This window comes from Mytilus edulis, chromosome 3 (genome assembly GCF_963676685.1).
Source record: "Mytilus edulis chromosome 3, xbMytEdul2.2, whole genome shotgun sequence".
NCBI lineage: Eukaryota > Metazoa > Mollusca > Bivalvia > Mytilida > Mytilidae > Mytilus > Mytilus edulis.
Window position 1 is genome coordinate 43,506,084 of NC_092346.1, and position 16,757 is coordinate 43,522,840.

The 16,757-nt window shown below is 32.4% G+C and overlaps 1 protein-coding gene across 1 annotated transcript; it reads right to left on the reverse strand.

Annotated features, from left to right (window-relative positions):
* LOC139514261 (phospholipase B1, membrane-associated-like) lies at positions 1-14,790 on the reverse strand. The gene is made up of 13 exons (XM_071303206.1): positions 14,561-14,790; positions 14,179-14,297; positions 13,055-13,106; positions 11,131-11,189; positions 10,857-10,924; positions 9,574-9,617; positions 9,046-9,154; positions 5,350-5,482; positions 4,593-4,750; positions 3,765-3,942; positions 2,994-3,092; positions 1,424-1,489; positions 1-801 (listed from the first exon to the last, which is right to left on the reverse strand). Exons 1-13 carry the CDS (start codon positions 14,610-14,612, stop codon positions 559-561), a joined length of 1,380 nt encoding a protein of 459 aa, XP_071159307.1. The 5' UTR covers positions 14,613-14,790; the 3' UTR covers positions 1-558.
* Positions 14,791-16,757: the final 1,967 nt, after the last annotated feature.

A 16,757-nucleotide genomic window follows, 5' to 3' on the forward strand; every position in this document is an offset into this window, starting at 1 on the left:
TCATTTATAATTACTTTTATTCAATTTATTTTGGAAATACTTCTATAAGTTCATAACAATTGTAAATATTGAATATAACAACATACAATGTTTAATCTAATTTTGGTGTGATGCTTTCAAAATCTCACAATAGTTTTCAATAATTGTATATGCATATATATTTCATTATATGATATTTCATATACTAAGGCATATATTTATAGCAATATTAAATCAATGGTTCTTCTACGCTAATGTAGTCAAAGACTTTGATACTCGGTTTTACTTCGATCTCAGACTTACTTGTAAGTCGATCAAGGTAAACTTTTATAACATTTTCATCCTAAATATAAAAATGTACAAAACATATACCCTTTTTTGAAAATGAAATATCAATTAATGAATTCTTTACTGATTATGATCTAGACAAAACAAAAATATTTCGAAAAAATTATACTTGGAATTTCTCGCAATTAGGTAATAATGCAGAATTATATTCAGCATTAAGTATCACAGATATGGACCAGTTTTATAATAACAAAAAGTATGTTTCATAATAATTTATCAACCTATTAACCTCTAAATTTTTAAATATGATGATGATTGTCTCTTCTTCCTTATATGATAAACAGTGCCACAAACGGCGGCTACCATACATATAACTCCTAATACGGCTCCTGTAATAGTTGCATTGTTCCTCATCGTCGAACCTTTCTCGGCGTTTTCTGGTTCATTTTCCTGTTTATCATTTTGAATGTTTTCATGCTTATTCAGTTGATTCAGTTTGGGACTGTTCTTTCTGGTATAGAAATAGGGTGCTTGCTGAAAAAAATTTAAACGTCTTTTCAAGTAACTTAAATCAATGAATTGACTATAAAGTTATATGTGATGGTTGCCAAGGTTTCGATGTTATCATTACCAAAGAAGCAAAAAAACAACATTGATATATCCTATTCATTTCAGATAATGTCTTCTGTAAATTTCTTAATTGGTTTACGTCACTTCACATCCAGCATACCAATTTTCCAAGTTAAGTTATAAAACAAAAATATTATAATTTTAAAGAAATGATCTAAATCTGAATATTAAATACTAACCCATAAACCTAAAAAGTTTCTTGGATAAGGTTCTCCAATAGTATATATAAGGTAGCATGCATTAATCATAAAATGTTTAACCGTTCTGATGTTCTGAATTCCACAGTAATCTAATGTTTGCTACTTAATATTAAAGATTAAATGCGTATATATTGAATATTGAAAAAGCATCAACAATGTACAGAGATCACTTTTAGGTTTTAGCTTTCCAATCACACATTGTTTTTCATAATTTTGATATTCTTCCGTTTTAACATATTCTACTGTTTACGGAATTACTGAGATCATATCAAATACATAATTTGCTGTATTTGATTAAATTTATTCAAGAAAACAAAGTAAAATACCTCATCTGGACATTCAACAGGTACACCAGGTCTCCACGATATTCTCTTTTGTCCAACTGGTTCAATCTGATTAAGACAAATAAAAAACGGTTTTAAATGTATATCGTATTTTATTTCTATCTCCAAATAAAGTATTATCTATGTATTTTTGTATTTGATTCTAATCCTTTAAATAAGCCCCAGGTTTTGGGTGATTTATCATCATGTCTAGTCAAATATATTGCTGGTTTTTTTTTGTGTTGATTGGATAAATCTTAATTTGGATCGCATAACAAAATTATTAAAATTCACAGAAGATTTTGAAATTTCCCTTACACACCCACATCATTCATGAAATACAAGATGCTAGAAATTCACAAATTCGTCCTTCTTTGCTTTGGTATTTTTATTATAATAAAGATCGATTGAAATATTCCTACTTTATACTGGATAAACTACTTCAAAATGTCCTTGAAGAGAAATACCTCTAACCAATGTCATATCTCAAGTGATATGTTACGTCAGTGTATGTTAAAAGGATACGGATTTTTCAACAAATATTTGCTCATGAACATAAAACTGCACCAGGGTTATGAGAAAGGAGAACTGAAATCGAAACATTTTAACTGTCATTGGTTGACGGATACGACTTATGTATATGTGTCAACTCAGAAGCAACATATTTTGCTATTTCATATCTATAAACAAGAACGGTCCCCTAAGTCTGTAAATTATCCAATTGAACTCAATTTCCAATTATATCATTGTTGTGGTACATTTTGGGGTTCTTACAATTCTTTCACGGTTTGTTTTATGTCTGTTTATGTACACAAAATTGATTTTTGAACTTTGAATTACTACTGTTGCCTCTTGTTTATGATAAAAATTAGCAGGAAATAAGATGGAATGACATACAATGTACATGAATCAAATGTAATTAATAATGTTTGATTAGACGTCGCTGAAATAATTGCTTTATTTAATATATGTGTCCCGAGTAGTATTTCAAATTATATTTTGAAACGATTTAAGCTGACCGAACATTAATATCAGTGTTATCAGATGACCTAGCTCCACATAAGTGTAATATCGGTAGTGTCGTCTCTATTAAGCATAATTTCATGATCCCTATACAATGTACTGGAGACTTGGTGCTCTTATTTTCTAATCTTAATTCTTAAAACATGCAATTTCTATTGATGAATATATATATATAGTATGTTATAATTTGTATTTCTAAGGTTAACAAAATTCTGTATTGTCCTGGTGTCTTTTACGTTTCAATCCTGATTTCAGCAATGAACTAATTCTGGTATAGTGTTGTATTATGGAAACGTTAATGTTTTACGTCTTTTAAGTTCTTGTTGGTATTTACAAAAATATTCGCAGAGTTAATTCGAAGACGGACGATAAATCATTTGAATTCGTTCATTGCCACTGTCCTCTGATAAGGTCAAGTATGTTGAAATTATTGTTTTACTTAATGGTGTTAAGGTATTATTTTTTAGTTTTCCAACATTCGCAAACGGAGCATCAAATATATATACATATATTAATTGTATTTATTTCTTCCTTCAAAATTATATATTACCATATTATCCCACAACGCATATGCAGCTGCTTCTTGTCCCTTGACACTCAGGTGAAAGCAATCAGGTGAGAAATAACTAAGATCTGTTGAACCATCCTCCTGTACAAGACAAAGCAAATACAACCAAGTGAATTATTTCGGAAATGTATCCATTAACGTTTGTTCTTTGTTTGCACAATGTTTTCTAAAATTGTTATACGTATATATCTATAAGTTGATTTTACGCAGTGTGTTTTCGAATACTAAATTTCTTCGAAACGTAATATTTTCTTCATTTGAATTGGGTTTTTACTTCGAAATAGCTTTTATTTTAAACATTTAATTCGTTTTATATGACTTTCAACTGTTCAGATTTCAGAATTAAATATATCTCAAAGAAGTGTCAAAAACATATTTGCTGTCACTTCTTCATTTTTTTGCTGATCAAAAACACTTATAGGTCTTTTTATTTCCACACTTTGACTAGGGAAAAAATGTGAATTTTAGATATTACAGTTAAATTAACTGTTAACAAAATTTTGAATTTTTTGAAATAATAAGGCTTTTCTACCTCAGGCATAGATTACCTTAGTTGTATTTGGCAACACTTTTAGAAATTTTGGATCTCAATGCTCTTCAACTTCGTACTTTATTTGGCTTTTCTCAACTTTTTTGGATTCGAGCGTCACTGATGAGTCTTTTGTAGACGAAACGCGCGTCTGGCGTATATATAAAATTTAGTCCTGGTATCTATGATGAGTTTATTGATCGTATAAATATATAAGTACATACTTTTGTTGGTACTTCCGTTTCTGAAAAGAATGGTTGATCGACAACAGTGAAATCGTCCCTTGTATCGTATCTCCCAGATGCAACCAAGTCCCTTGTAACTTTTTGATAAGCAGCAACAAAGACCTGAAGTTCCTCCTTCTCTTTTTCGTCAGGATATGAACCACAGCGACAACCAAAGCTGGAGAAAATATGAATAATTCTTTATATTTTCGGTTGTGAGCTTTTTTAAAAAATAAAGTTTTCTCTCCAACAATATCCAACTTAGTGTCATCTTTTCATTTTTATAACCGCCATTGCTTATTCTTCAATAGTCAGAACCGTGGGCTTTCATTACAAAACTGTAAGAAGACTTCTTCGTATATGTAAACATTAAAAAGGGCAATGTTTCTGGTTTTTTTTTATTATTTGGAATCTCATAAATGCATATTTAAAATCCCTTCTTTTCATTAGAAAACGATTCTTTTTGTACACTAACCATGAAAACGAGGCGATTCTTTGTGTACACTAACCATGAAAACGAGGCGATTCTTTGTGTACACTAACCATGAAAACGAGGCGATTCTTTGTGTACACTAACCATGAAAACGAGGCGATTCTTTGTGTACACTAACCATGAAAACGAGGCGATTATTTGTGTACACTAACCATGAAAACGAGGCGGAAGATGCCAAAGGAACATTCAAAACTGATAAGTCGAGAGAAACTGCAAAAAGTTTAAACCATGAAACAAAGGAAAGACCACGAAGACAAAGAAATTCATAAAACTAAAGATTAAAAAACACGATCCAAAGCAAAAAAACGTTTAATGAAATATTTTATATAACTTACAGCTGGATAGTATCGCATACGAATCCCTCACGTAGTGTTGATGCAAATCCTATATTTAGAACTTCTACTAAATTTACAAAAGCTCTCGGAACTTCAGCGTGGAAAATGTCTAATGCCTCCCTAATATAGCCAATATAATTTTCTGCTGAGTAAGCCTCCTGGAATATAAAGGTAATGTTGCAAAGGCTTTACCAAACCCCTTTTTTTTGGTATATAATATTGGGTTGGGTTTTTTTTTCTTTAGTATCACACACTTTATTAACCCTTAACCAATATAATCGCTCTAACCGGAGATCTCTGGAATTTTACTGGTGTCTCAGGATGGTACGAGTAAGATATTGAAAATGCCCTATATTTTTCTTTATAAATATTATATATAATTCTTACCCGACCAGTTAATTATATTTTCATAATCAACGTCAGGTTTGTTTAGTCTCAGTTTTTCATTGTTGAAAATTCTAGTACCTGTAATCTTTGACCAATTTTGGGTCATAACACTAAGTGTACCTGCATGAAAGTTATTATTGTCCAATTCCCAGTGGTCATGAAAATTGACTGGCAAAAGATAACGGTCACTTGTCGTATTTTTGTGACATTTTTTTCTCTTTTATTTTTTGAGAAGAGATGGGTCTTTTTTCATCACATATTATTTTTTTTAATATAATCTTTGTCTGTCCCTTTCAGCTGTCATTTGAATGAGTATCATCTCTCTCTGTGTGGCATTTTCATTTGGTAAATTTGTAAAGAATACAATTACCCTATCTTCACAGAAGTCGCATAAATCGTTGCCACCAATGAATAGAGTTATTACTTTCCAGTCATTTTGGTAGTCGACACCTTTTTCAGACTTCAATCTGTCTACCAGCATTCTGGCTTGGCCTGGCATATCGCTGAAGATGAACATTTAGAATTGATATAGAATTAAGATAAAGTCATGTTGCTCATTCTTTAGTTTTCTATGTTGTTTCTTGTGTACTATTGTATGTCTGTTTGTCTTTTTTATTATTAGCCATGGTGTTGTCAGTTCAGTTACGACTTTGGAGTTTGATTGTTCCTCTGGTATCTTTGCCCCCCCCACACTTTTTACAACATACACAAAGCAAGTAGCAGCATCCATCAATAGTACCAGCATTTATATTCACAGCATTATACTAAACTTGTTGCTAATAGTCAGTGAAAGATTTGGTAGTCGTTTTTACTCAGAAGTTTTTTCACTAAACTTGTTAACAATTCTTTCTAAATTTAATCAATGACTACGGTATATAATGAAACAACTATGAACAGGCAATATTTCAATTGGCTGAAAAAATGCACGATTTTATGAAGCAACTTTGAAGAGGAACATGAGTGCACACGCTGAAATGTCTCGCCTTCTATACTAATCATTGATATTATGTTGATAGTCCTAAGTATAAAGCTAAGCTTTATTACAACTGTCACATAAACTTAACATTAAGCAAGATAACTTAGCTAAACAAAGACCAATGAACCTTGAAAATGAGGTCAAGGTCAGATGAACCATGCCAGGCAGACATGTACAGCTAACAATGCTTCTATACAACATATATAGTTGACCCATTACCCCCCCCCCCCCCCCCCCCCCGAGCCCATTACTTACAGTTTAAGAAAAATAGACCGAACACAAAAACTTAACACTGTGCAATGAACCATGAAAATGAGGTCACGGTCAAATAAAACCTGCGCGACTTACATAAAGATCATAAAATATTTCCATACACCAAATATAGTTGACCTATGGCATATAGTATTAGATAAGAAGACCAAAACTCAAAAACTTAACTTTGACCAATGAACCTAAAAATGAGGTCAAGGTCACATGACATCTGCCCACTAGACATGTACACCTTACAATCATTCCATACAAGAAATATAGTAGACCTATTGCTTATAGTATGAGAAAAACAGACCAAAACACAAAAATTTAACTAAAACCACTGAACCATGAAAATGAGGTCAAGGTCAGATGACACCTGCCAGTTGGACATGTACACCTTACAGTCCTTCCATACACTGAATATACTAGCCCTATTGCTTATAGTATCTGAGATATGGAATTGACCACCAAAACTTAACCTTGTTCACTGATCCATGAAATAAGGTCGAGGTCAAGTGAAAACTGTCTGACAGACATGAGGACCTTGCAAGGTACGCACATATCAAATATAGTTATCCTAATACTTATAATAAGAGAGAATTCAACATTACAAAAAATTTGAACTTTTTTTTCAAGTGGTCACTGAACAATGAAAATGAGGTCAAGGACATTGGACATGTGACTGACGAAAACTTCGTAACATGAATCATCTATATACAAAGTATGAAGCATCCAGGTCTTCCACCTTCTAAAATATAAAGCTTTTAAGAAGTGAGCTAACGCCACCGCCGCCGGATCACTATCCCTATGTCGAGCTTTCTGCAACAAAAGTTGCAGGCTCGACAAAAATAGACCAAAACACAAAAACTTAACCCTGTGCAATGAACCGTGCAATTGAGGTCATGGTCAAATAAAACCTGCTGGACTGACATATAGATCATAATATATTTCCATACACCAAATATAGTTGACATTTGGCATATAATATTAGATAAAAAGACCAAAACTTAAAAATTTAACTTTGACCATTGAACCATGAAAATGAGGTCAAGGTCAGATGACATCTGCCTGCTAGATATGTACACCTTACAATCATTCCATACAACAAATATAGTAGTAGACTTATTGCATAAAGTATGAGAAAAACAGACCAAAACACAAAAACTTAACTATAACCACTGAACCATGAAAATGAGGTCAAGGTCAGATGACACCTGCCAGTTGGACATGTACACCTTCCAGTCCGTCCGTACAACAAATATACTAGCCCTATTACTTATAGTATCTTAGATATGGACTTGACCACCAAAACTTAACCTTGTTCACTGATCCATGAAATAAGGTTGAGGTCAAGTGAAAACTGTCTGACAGACATGAGGACCTTGCAAGGTACGCACATACCAAATATAGTTATCCTATTACTTATAATAAGAGAGAATTCAACATAACAAAAATTTTGAACTTTTTTTTCAAGTGGTCACTGAACCATGAAAATGAGGTCAAGGACATTGGACATATGACTGACAGAAACTTCGTAACATGAGGCATCTATATACAAAGTATGAAGCATCCAGATCTTTCACCTTCTAAAATATAAACCTTTCAAGAAGTAAGCTAACGCCGCCGCCGCCGTAGCCGCCGCTGGATCACTATCCCTATGTCGAGCTTTCTGTAACAAAAGTTGCAGGCTCGACAAAAATTATTGTTATAAGTAACAAGAGTGCACACGCTGAAATGTCTCGCCTTCTATACTAATCATTGATATTATGTTGATAGTCATAAGTATAAAGCTAAGCTTTAATACAACTGTCACATAAACTTAACATTAACCAAGATAACTAAACAAAGACCAATGAACCTTGAAAATGAGGTCAAGGTCAAATGAACCATGCCAGGCAGACATGTACAGCTAACAATGCTTCTATACAACATATATAGTTGACCTATTACTTATAGTTTAAGAAAAATAGACCAAAACACAAAAACTTAACACTGTGCAATGAACTGTGAAAATGAGGCCAGGGTCAAATAAAACCTGTGCGACTGACATAAAGATCATAAAATATTTCCATACACCAAATATAGATGACCTATGGCATATAGTATTAGATAAAAAGACCAAAACTCAAAAACTTAACTTTGACCACTGAACCATGAAAATGAGGTCAAGGTCACATGACATCTGCCCGCTAGATAGGTACACCTTACAATCATTCCATACAACAAATATAGTAGACCTATTGCATATAGTATGAGAAAAACAGACCAAAACACAAAAATTTAACTATAACCACTGAACCATGAAAATGAGGTCAAGGTCAGATGACACCTGCCAGTTGGACATGTACACCTTACAGTCCTTCCATACACCGAATATACTAGCCCTATTGCTTATAGTATCTGAGATATGGACTTGACCACCAAAACTTAACCTTGATCACTGATCCATGAAATGAGGTCGAGGTCAAGTGAAAACTGTCTGACAGACATGAGGACCTTGCAAGGTACGCACATACCAAATATAGTTATCCTATTACTTAAAATAAGAGAGAATTCAACATTACAAAAAATTTGAACTTTTTTTTCAAGTGGTCACTGAACCATGAAAATGAGGTCAAGGACATTGGACATGTGACTGACGGAAACTTCATAACATGAAGCATCTATATACAAAGTATGAAGCATCCAGGTCTTTCACCTTCTGAAATATAAAGCTTTTAAGAAGTTAGCTAACACCGCCGCCGCCGCCGCCGCCGCCGGATCACTATCCCTATGTCGAGCTTTCTGCAACAAAAGTTGCAGGCTCGACAAAAAATAGAGGAAAAAAATATTGCAAACCTCGCCTTTTTTCCGGGAATGGCAACATTAAGATGTGCATTAGGAAACCAGTATGGACCCCAACCTGTAGCATATCCTTTCAGATCTGGATTATATCTCTTTATCATATCTAAAAAAAATAAAAAGAATAACGTCATTCTTTTATATAAATGCATATAACATTGACCAAATAAATGTTATGCAGGAAGATTCTCATATTCTATAAGTTCATGATAAAATGTTTTCTTTATCACTATAAAAACTGCAAAGTTTAGGATAAAACAATAACACAGAGTAAAAGGTTGTTTATGCAGTATACTATACACTTAAATTTGAAACAAGCAAACAAAAATCGAAACACCACTTGCACATGGGTTTTACTGGAACGTACGCATTTAAGACATAAAAAAAAATCTACTATCTGTCCACTATTAGACATAACTTTATTGGTACAAAATATAAAATTTAAAAAAATGCTATATCATTCAGATTTTAAGACACTAAACATTAAAGATTGTTAATTGAAAAAAGAAAATACGTAATGCTTACTTGGTAAAGTGATGTATTCTTCAACATTGCCATCTCCACCACCACTAAAAATAACAATTTGAGGGTAATAAGAGTGAACGAAACGTTATGCAGAATCTATCTGTTGTGACGCAACGTTAGATATTGCTACTACCACGAAAAATAGCGCTAAGTAAATATTTAACGGGGAAATTTTCTTAAAAATGCTGAAATAAATATTTAAAATTATATATGAAAATAAAGATTGCTTCTTAAATTTTAGAGAAAGAATAAAAATATGATATTTATAGGCTTCGGTAGACACAGATTAACAGAAAAAAAAACGTTTATTTAGCGGATGTACTTAGGTGAGGTTTTGAAATTAGTGTCAAATGTTCGGACTCCTTGGTGTTTTCCCATACGATACAATGTAAAATATTTTGCCCCATAACACCCATTTATTTTTTCATATAAGACTAAATAGCTCATGAAAGGTCATTTACCAAAATTTTAGAAGATTCTTATTTTTTTTTCTTTTGCTTTGAGACCCAAATAATACCAATGCAAATATAAGGTAAAAGTCCGAGTCAGCCTTTTCCCGCCATATTTTAAATCTCAAATATCTCGAGAAGGAAGTCCATGACCTATCAATTTTTTTAGCTTATCTTTATCCTTAATTGATGCTCTACCAGCTTATAGTATCCTTTTTAATTTCTTAATTTCTTAATTTTTTCTTAACCTCACCTAAGTACATCCTTAACGTCATTTTTCTGTTACGCTAAATGGTAGCAATATCTGACGTTGCGTTTGTACGCGCATTATTGTAATGTAGCACAATATTATCACTAAAAATTTTGAAAAATTAAAAATCTGCGTTCAATTCTTACATAAACAGTCTATATGAATAAGATGAAAATATCTTTAAGGAAAAATCTCATAAATAATATGTATTGTTGATTTGATTTCAATGGATTAGCAAAATATGTTTCATTTATCGACACTAGCGATAAAAAAATATCCCATAGATCGATTGTTATGATAACCGATATCCCACTCATCGATGGTTACGATAACCGATATCCCACTCATCGATGGTTACAATTACCGATATCCCAATTATGGAATGTAACAATAACCGATATCAAATTTATGGAGTGAAATGATACTCGATATCACATTAATTGATGGTTAAGATAGTCGATATTTCTGACTATAACACAAGGTATCACATACTCCAAAGTTCTATTCAAAAATAAAAGCAAAACTACCAAACTTGGATAACGAATTAAATGCCATGGTCTGTATTAGAAATAAAGCTAACATACCTCCATGAAAGACCTCTGTCTTCTCTCAAAACTCCAATTATAGTCCCTGCTGTAATCCCTGTTCCCGCCTGAAGTATATATTAGACTACATGTATCAACTTTAAGTTCTGTCTAGTTAGCTTCGTACAACTACCCCCCCTACTTAATAAATATTGATGAAAATGTCCGTCCGTTATAAATTCTTGAATTGATATATTGTTTCTAAATCAAAATGCAGAAGATATATCATGTTTGACTGAAACAATGTACGATACACACATATAAAAACACTTACCGTTATAGAGTCTCCAATAGCACCAATGGCTTTTATATCATATGGTGTCAGCTCATGGACTAAAAAAGAAATCAGATATACGTTTTGTCTTATGCCATACTTTTCTGATAAAATAAAGATTAAGTACATATAGTTTAAAAAGTGCGAGCTTTTTTTCAAATATCTTTAAAGTTAATAATGACAACATAGATTTTGAAATTAAAGATGAAAAAAAACAAGCAGTCATGTCCACTGAGTTATATGTTTTTCTTAAATATACCAAATAATTGCACCATAAATGTCTCTATTTTAGGTTGGAGAATTCGGTGAGGAGTAAGAAAATCAATTTATGTTCTAATTCGCCAGACTTAAACGAACATAAATTATTTATACAAAAAAAAATCAACACATGTATCAGAAATGAGCTCTCCTTGTGAGGGTAACATACTTTCGAATAATTAATTAGTTGAAGAGTAAGAGTAAAAGAACTCGAAAGAGGACTTACCAATGGGAAATGTGTGGTGGTTTAATTTGAAAATGTTACACATTGCTCAAAAGAGAATTGTATTTAATAAAAAAAAAAAAAGTTCAACAACTACGATGGAGAAGTGAACAACATTAGTTCAAGTGTTGTTCAATTATTTTGAAAATCTATTGTTGTATATGTAAAGGTTTTTTTTTATTAATTGCTGCTTAGATAAAAAAAAATATGCTCCTGCTCAAATTTTATTGTCGTACATATTTTCGATTTTACAATCCCTATATATAGAAATTGTCGTTTCTGTTCTCGTATTTTCTCATGTGACATACCGTAACGGCAGACCTAAAAAAAATACACGGAAGCAAGAACTTCCAATGAAGTCATGGTTATATGTATTTCCGTCCGAAATCTAGCTTACTGGTATATCTAAAACATTTATCTATATCTCTGGAATGCAATCTACTTTCGATAAAGTTTATATTATTTTTATACTAATGGACCTTATCAAATCTATAAATGTCTGATATATAGTTATAGTTTAATATATTTATGTAGAATTTGATTACAATTAAATGCGTACATTTTGTATGATAACAGTGTACATCTGATAATATTTCCGTATTTAGCAGTTTGTTAAAAATAAACAGATTTAAGTGATAATTTTCTGTCGATATCATTGCGAAGAATTAGTAGTTTTAATACATATGGATCTGGTTCTTCTAAAAGAGGGAAGAAAGATACCAGAGGGACATTCAAACCTTTAGATCGAAAATAAACTGACAACACCATGGCTAAAAATGTATCAGACAAACAGACAAACAGACAAACAAACAGACAAACAGACAAACAATAGTACACAAGACACAACATAGAAAACTAAAGACAAAGCAACACGAACCCCACCTAAAACTAAGAACTTATTGCGTAAACTTGATTACTATTTGTACATTGTACTTCGTCTGGTATTTGAACGACTAACCGGATAAATTTTAATTTTGGCCATGACCTGATCAAATATTTGCCTTTTTATCATTTTGGAGTCTATCCAATGTCCTCTTTTAATGGAAATGAAAAAAATCTAAATAAAATGCGGAGCAATCAAATTCTGTGGATGTAGTGTTTAACAATCATTTAGAGAAGAGTTAAATATTTCATGAGTAAATTTTAACAATTTATACATTTATACATTTATGCACCTTTTTCAATAAAAAAAATTCTAGATCTCGGAATACGCAACAGAAACCTAAAACTAGTGCAACGCAAGATTGTTAAGGTCGTCAATTAGAAAGTATCCAGTTCACCGTAGCTTACTAAATGCTTCAACAATCAAGAATTTTGATAACTGTTTTAAAGACCTATTTTGATACTTTAATGTCCATGGGACATTCTAATTGAGGATTTATGTATTTTTTCTAACATATATACTTTAATTTTGTCTATTTCGGTTTTTGCTCTCTTACATACCATGTGTGGCTTCTTTTGGTTTCTGGAATGGTTGGCATGGAAATTCAAGTTTCTAAAAGAAAATTCTATTTAAAGCTGACACATTCTCGAAAAAAGGATATACGCAAATATAGTTCAAAAGGATTTTTGTATATTTTTTCTGCTAAAAATGTGTTGATATCAATAGTTTTGTAAATGGTCGTTGTCATTTTGCCTGTTATAGATGCATCCACGCGTATACTTCGATCTGTCATTAATTTGTCTAACCACAAGTGTGGACACAGATCAGTGTGGATAGTAATTTACGTGGGTTTTTTTTCAACAAATTACGTGCCAGTTAAACTATTTGAACTTGATAATTGGCAGCATTTAACTTGATTACAAATTTAAGAATCACTATCATTATCTTTTTATTTGAATGGAGTTGACAAATAACATACATGAGTATATAAGTATACTTATTCTGTGGAATTTTTACTAGAAATCGATCTTCCAAATTATGAAAAATTATGAATGTGAAAAAAATTACTGTATTTATCGTTGCTAATTTATTGTCAGAAGTTGATTGATTTATAGGTGAACACTTGGGGGAAAAGTGTTAGAAATCAATGAATTGAACTTTTAAAGAAAAAAATGTGAAAAGAGTGTGAAGATTGCATTTAAAGACTGGTAATTATTTTTTGTATAAAATTTGAATGAAAGAAAGTGTCGGATCTACATCAATTATACAACATTAACCTAACGTCTCAAACAACCCAAAACAGGAAGTGTTTTAGATGTCATTTCGAAGGAAAAGTGTACACGCAACTATGTGTTATGCAATAATTTTTACGATAAACTGCTGTCCATTTAACAGCGTTACTTAACTCCCATCTCTGGTATATTTTGATATCTAGTTAAGTTATATAAATTTTACTTCCAACCTGTACTGAAAAAAACACCTAGTAGATTCTGAAAAATTATGAGAATAATTTCCAGTGTTGTGAAAACGGAAAGGGTCTGTATTTAAACTTGTTTATGGTACGTGTATAACATACGAGTAAAAAGAGTTATTGGTGTCATGTTTATAATAGTTATTAGTTATTATTATAATTAATACCAAAACGCAACGGTTACATACAGAATTTAAAGAATTAAAAACTTACTACTTTTGAAGTCATTTGTGCTTCCTTGAATCGTTGAACATGTTGGTCAAATAGCTTTACGAACGTTGCATTCTTTGATTGCTGTTCTATGAACTTTTTATAGTCATCATATCTAAAAGCTTAAATAAAATGCAAAATAAAAAGATTTTTAAATTGTCAAAGAATTCTCATCGTTTCTTTTGATAATGCTTTGATATTAAGGTTTGCCTTCGAAACTTCACAATAAAGGTTCGACAAAATATAAAATGTATCCGTCTCCTTATAAAAAAAGCGAGATAATAATGTCATCTATAACACAAAACTATGGGAGAAAATAACTTAATAATATAGGTGCTACAAGCATTAACTTACCTAATGTATGTGCTACAAGCATATAACTTACCTAATGTATGTGCTACAAGCAATGTGCTGCAGAGGGTGAACAACAGCTTCATCCCAGTGCAGGATCCCTTGGTCGAATGAACGGTGTAGTCAAAATGTGTTTATGTTTACTTAAGCACAGGTCAATTGATATCAAGCTTTACACAAAATGTCACAAGTTAACAATTGTGTCAATACTAAATAATCTATTATTATCATTACGGATGTGAAAGTTATATTTAATCGCCATCGACTATACGTAGCGCATGTAAGACTATAGGTAACATCCGTATAAGTGAAAGTAACTTCATTCTTTTTTTAGCTTTTCGCAAGCTTGACTAGTGTTAACCTATAAGTCAATCAAATGCAAATATAGATCTCTGAATTCTAAACTCTCAGGCAGATGCCATTAACAAACACGTTTCTTTTTTTTTCTAAAATTCTATATCTGCATTAAAAATATGAATTCTTGTATCGTTTCTCTGTTTATTTTATAATGTTTTAACCGCGGCACCCTCCTTTGATTTGTTCTTTGGTAAATTAGACTCACTTATTTTTTTTCAACTCCAACGGTCAAAGTAAGTTCAATTGTAAACTTAACGCAACTGTATATTTTTTTTGGGAGGTGAAGAGCGGGGAATTTTTCAAACCATTAGAAACTTGATTCAAAGTCGGTACATGGACAAATGAAATGAACTATTGTTTTATGATGTGCTTTCTCATCACTGTCTCAAGTTAATGCAGGTTAGGGGTGAAATGAGCGCCCGGCATAAACTTGGCGTTTAACTCCGCCACATTATGTATGGGATTGTCCCAAGCCATGAGCCTGTAATTTAGTGGTTGTCTTTTGTTGCTGTATAGATCATAACTTCGGTTTGTTTTTCGTTAACTGTTTGGAACATAAATCAAGCTGTTAGTTTTCTGGATTAAAATCACGGATACAGGGGTATATTATACTTGGTTTGAGGTAGCATTTTGCCGTCATTGTTAAATTAAGTCTGTACAGTAGGGTGACCAAAGTTGTATGATTTGCAACCATACCACCCCTTATTTTTATATTGGATGGAATAATAAATAGTCGTTAATGTATAACGAGTAACAGTTCAAGTATTCCTCTGGTTTTCGAACTTTTTTTAGCGTCGTCAACACAACTTTTTTGAAAACAATTCTTTAGAATAAACTTACTGCAGTATATTCAATTTTGCTTATTTATTTGTAGAATATGTAAAAGAGTCCTGGCAGCTTGCATCTTAACATGATACTCCCATGATTATCAAATATACAAAGGTTCCTGGTTTGATTCCCGTCCGGGATGAACATTTCCGGGACTTAATTTTCGGCTCTCCCATGACACCATTTGCGAGAATGGTCTCGAGGAAACGATGATAGTCCGTCGGAAGGGGACGAAAAATGGCTGACCGTCCGTGTTAAAAGCGGAGAGAGCAATATCTCTTGCACGTTAAAGACACCCTTGTAGATTTCGAAAAAGAGCAGGCTAATGCCGCTAGGTATCAGGTCCGTTCGCGCCCAATATACTTTCGCACACTACACGTTCGCACCTCGCACGTTCGCACCCAAGGTCCGTTCGCACTCTACACGTTCGCGCCCAATTTTAATTCAAATTCCAGTTGAATAATTGGAAAATCATCATTGTTGTTTTTAATTGCTTTCGTGTAAATACTGAATGTATTTATAGCTTGGTATGAGTAAAAGATTGAAGATTATAAATGAAAAACACAAAAGATAATTGTTTTTAACAGCTTGGTCCCTTTAATCTGAAACAATGAAACAATAAAATATAGCAATACACTATTATAACCAAAACATGATAAAATTTATTCAAGACTAAAAAAAAAACGTAGTCAGAATCTCACTTCATTTTGAAACAAGTCAATGAAACAAAGTTATAGTAATACACTAACCAAAACATGATAAAGATTTATTCAACACAAAAAAATGCTGTATCACTTTATTTTGAGACAATGAAAACAATAATACTTATAAGAATACTACTTGATTACAAAGTTAAAATTGGGCGCGAACATGTAGGGTGCGAACGGACTTTGGGTGCGAACATGTAGAGTGCGAAAGTGAATGGGGGCGAACATGAGTGGGTGCGAACGTGAATGGGCGCGAACGGACCCGGATTCATGCCGCTACAAGACAGCACTCGCACCCGCAAAGTGGAAAGGATTTATATAAGTTGCAAAACTTGTTTC

Coding starts and splice junctions, on each gene's coding strand:
- LOC139514261 (XM_071303206.1), bottom strand. CDS start 14,612: ATGAAGCTGTTGTTCACCCTCTGCAGCACATTGCTTGTAGCACATACA. Junction 10,925..11,130: donor CTATTGGAGACTCTATAACG/GTAAGTGTTTTT, acceptor TATATACTTCAG/GCGGGAACAGGGATTACAGC. Junction 3,093..3,764: donor AAACGGAAGTACCAACAAAA/GTATGTACTTAT, acceptor TGTCTTGTACAG/GAGGATGGTTCAACAGATCT.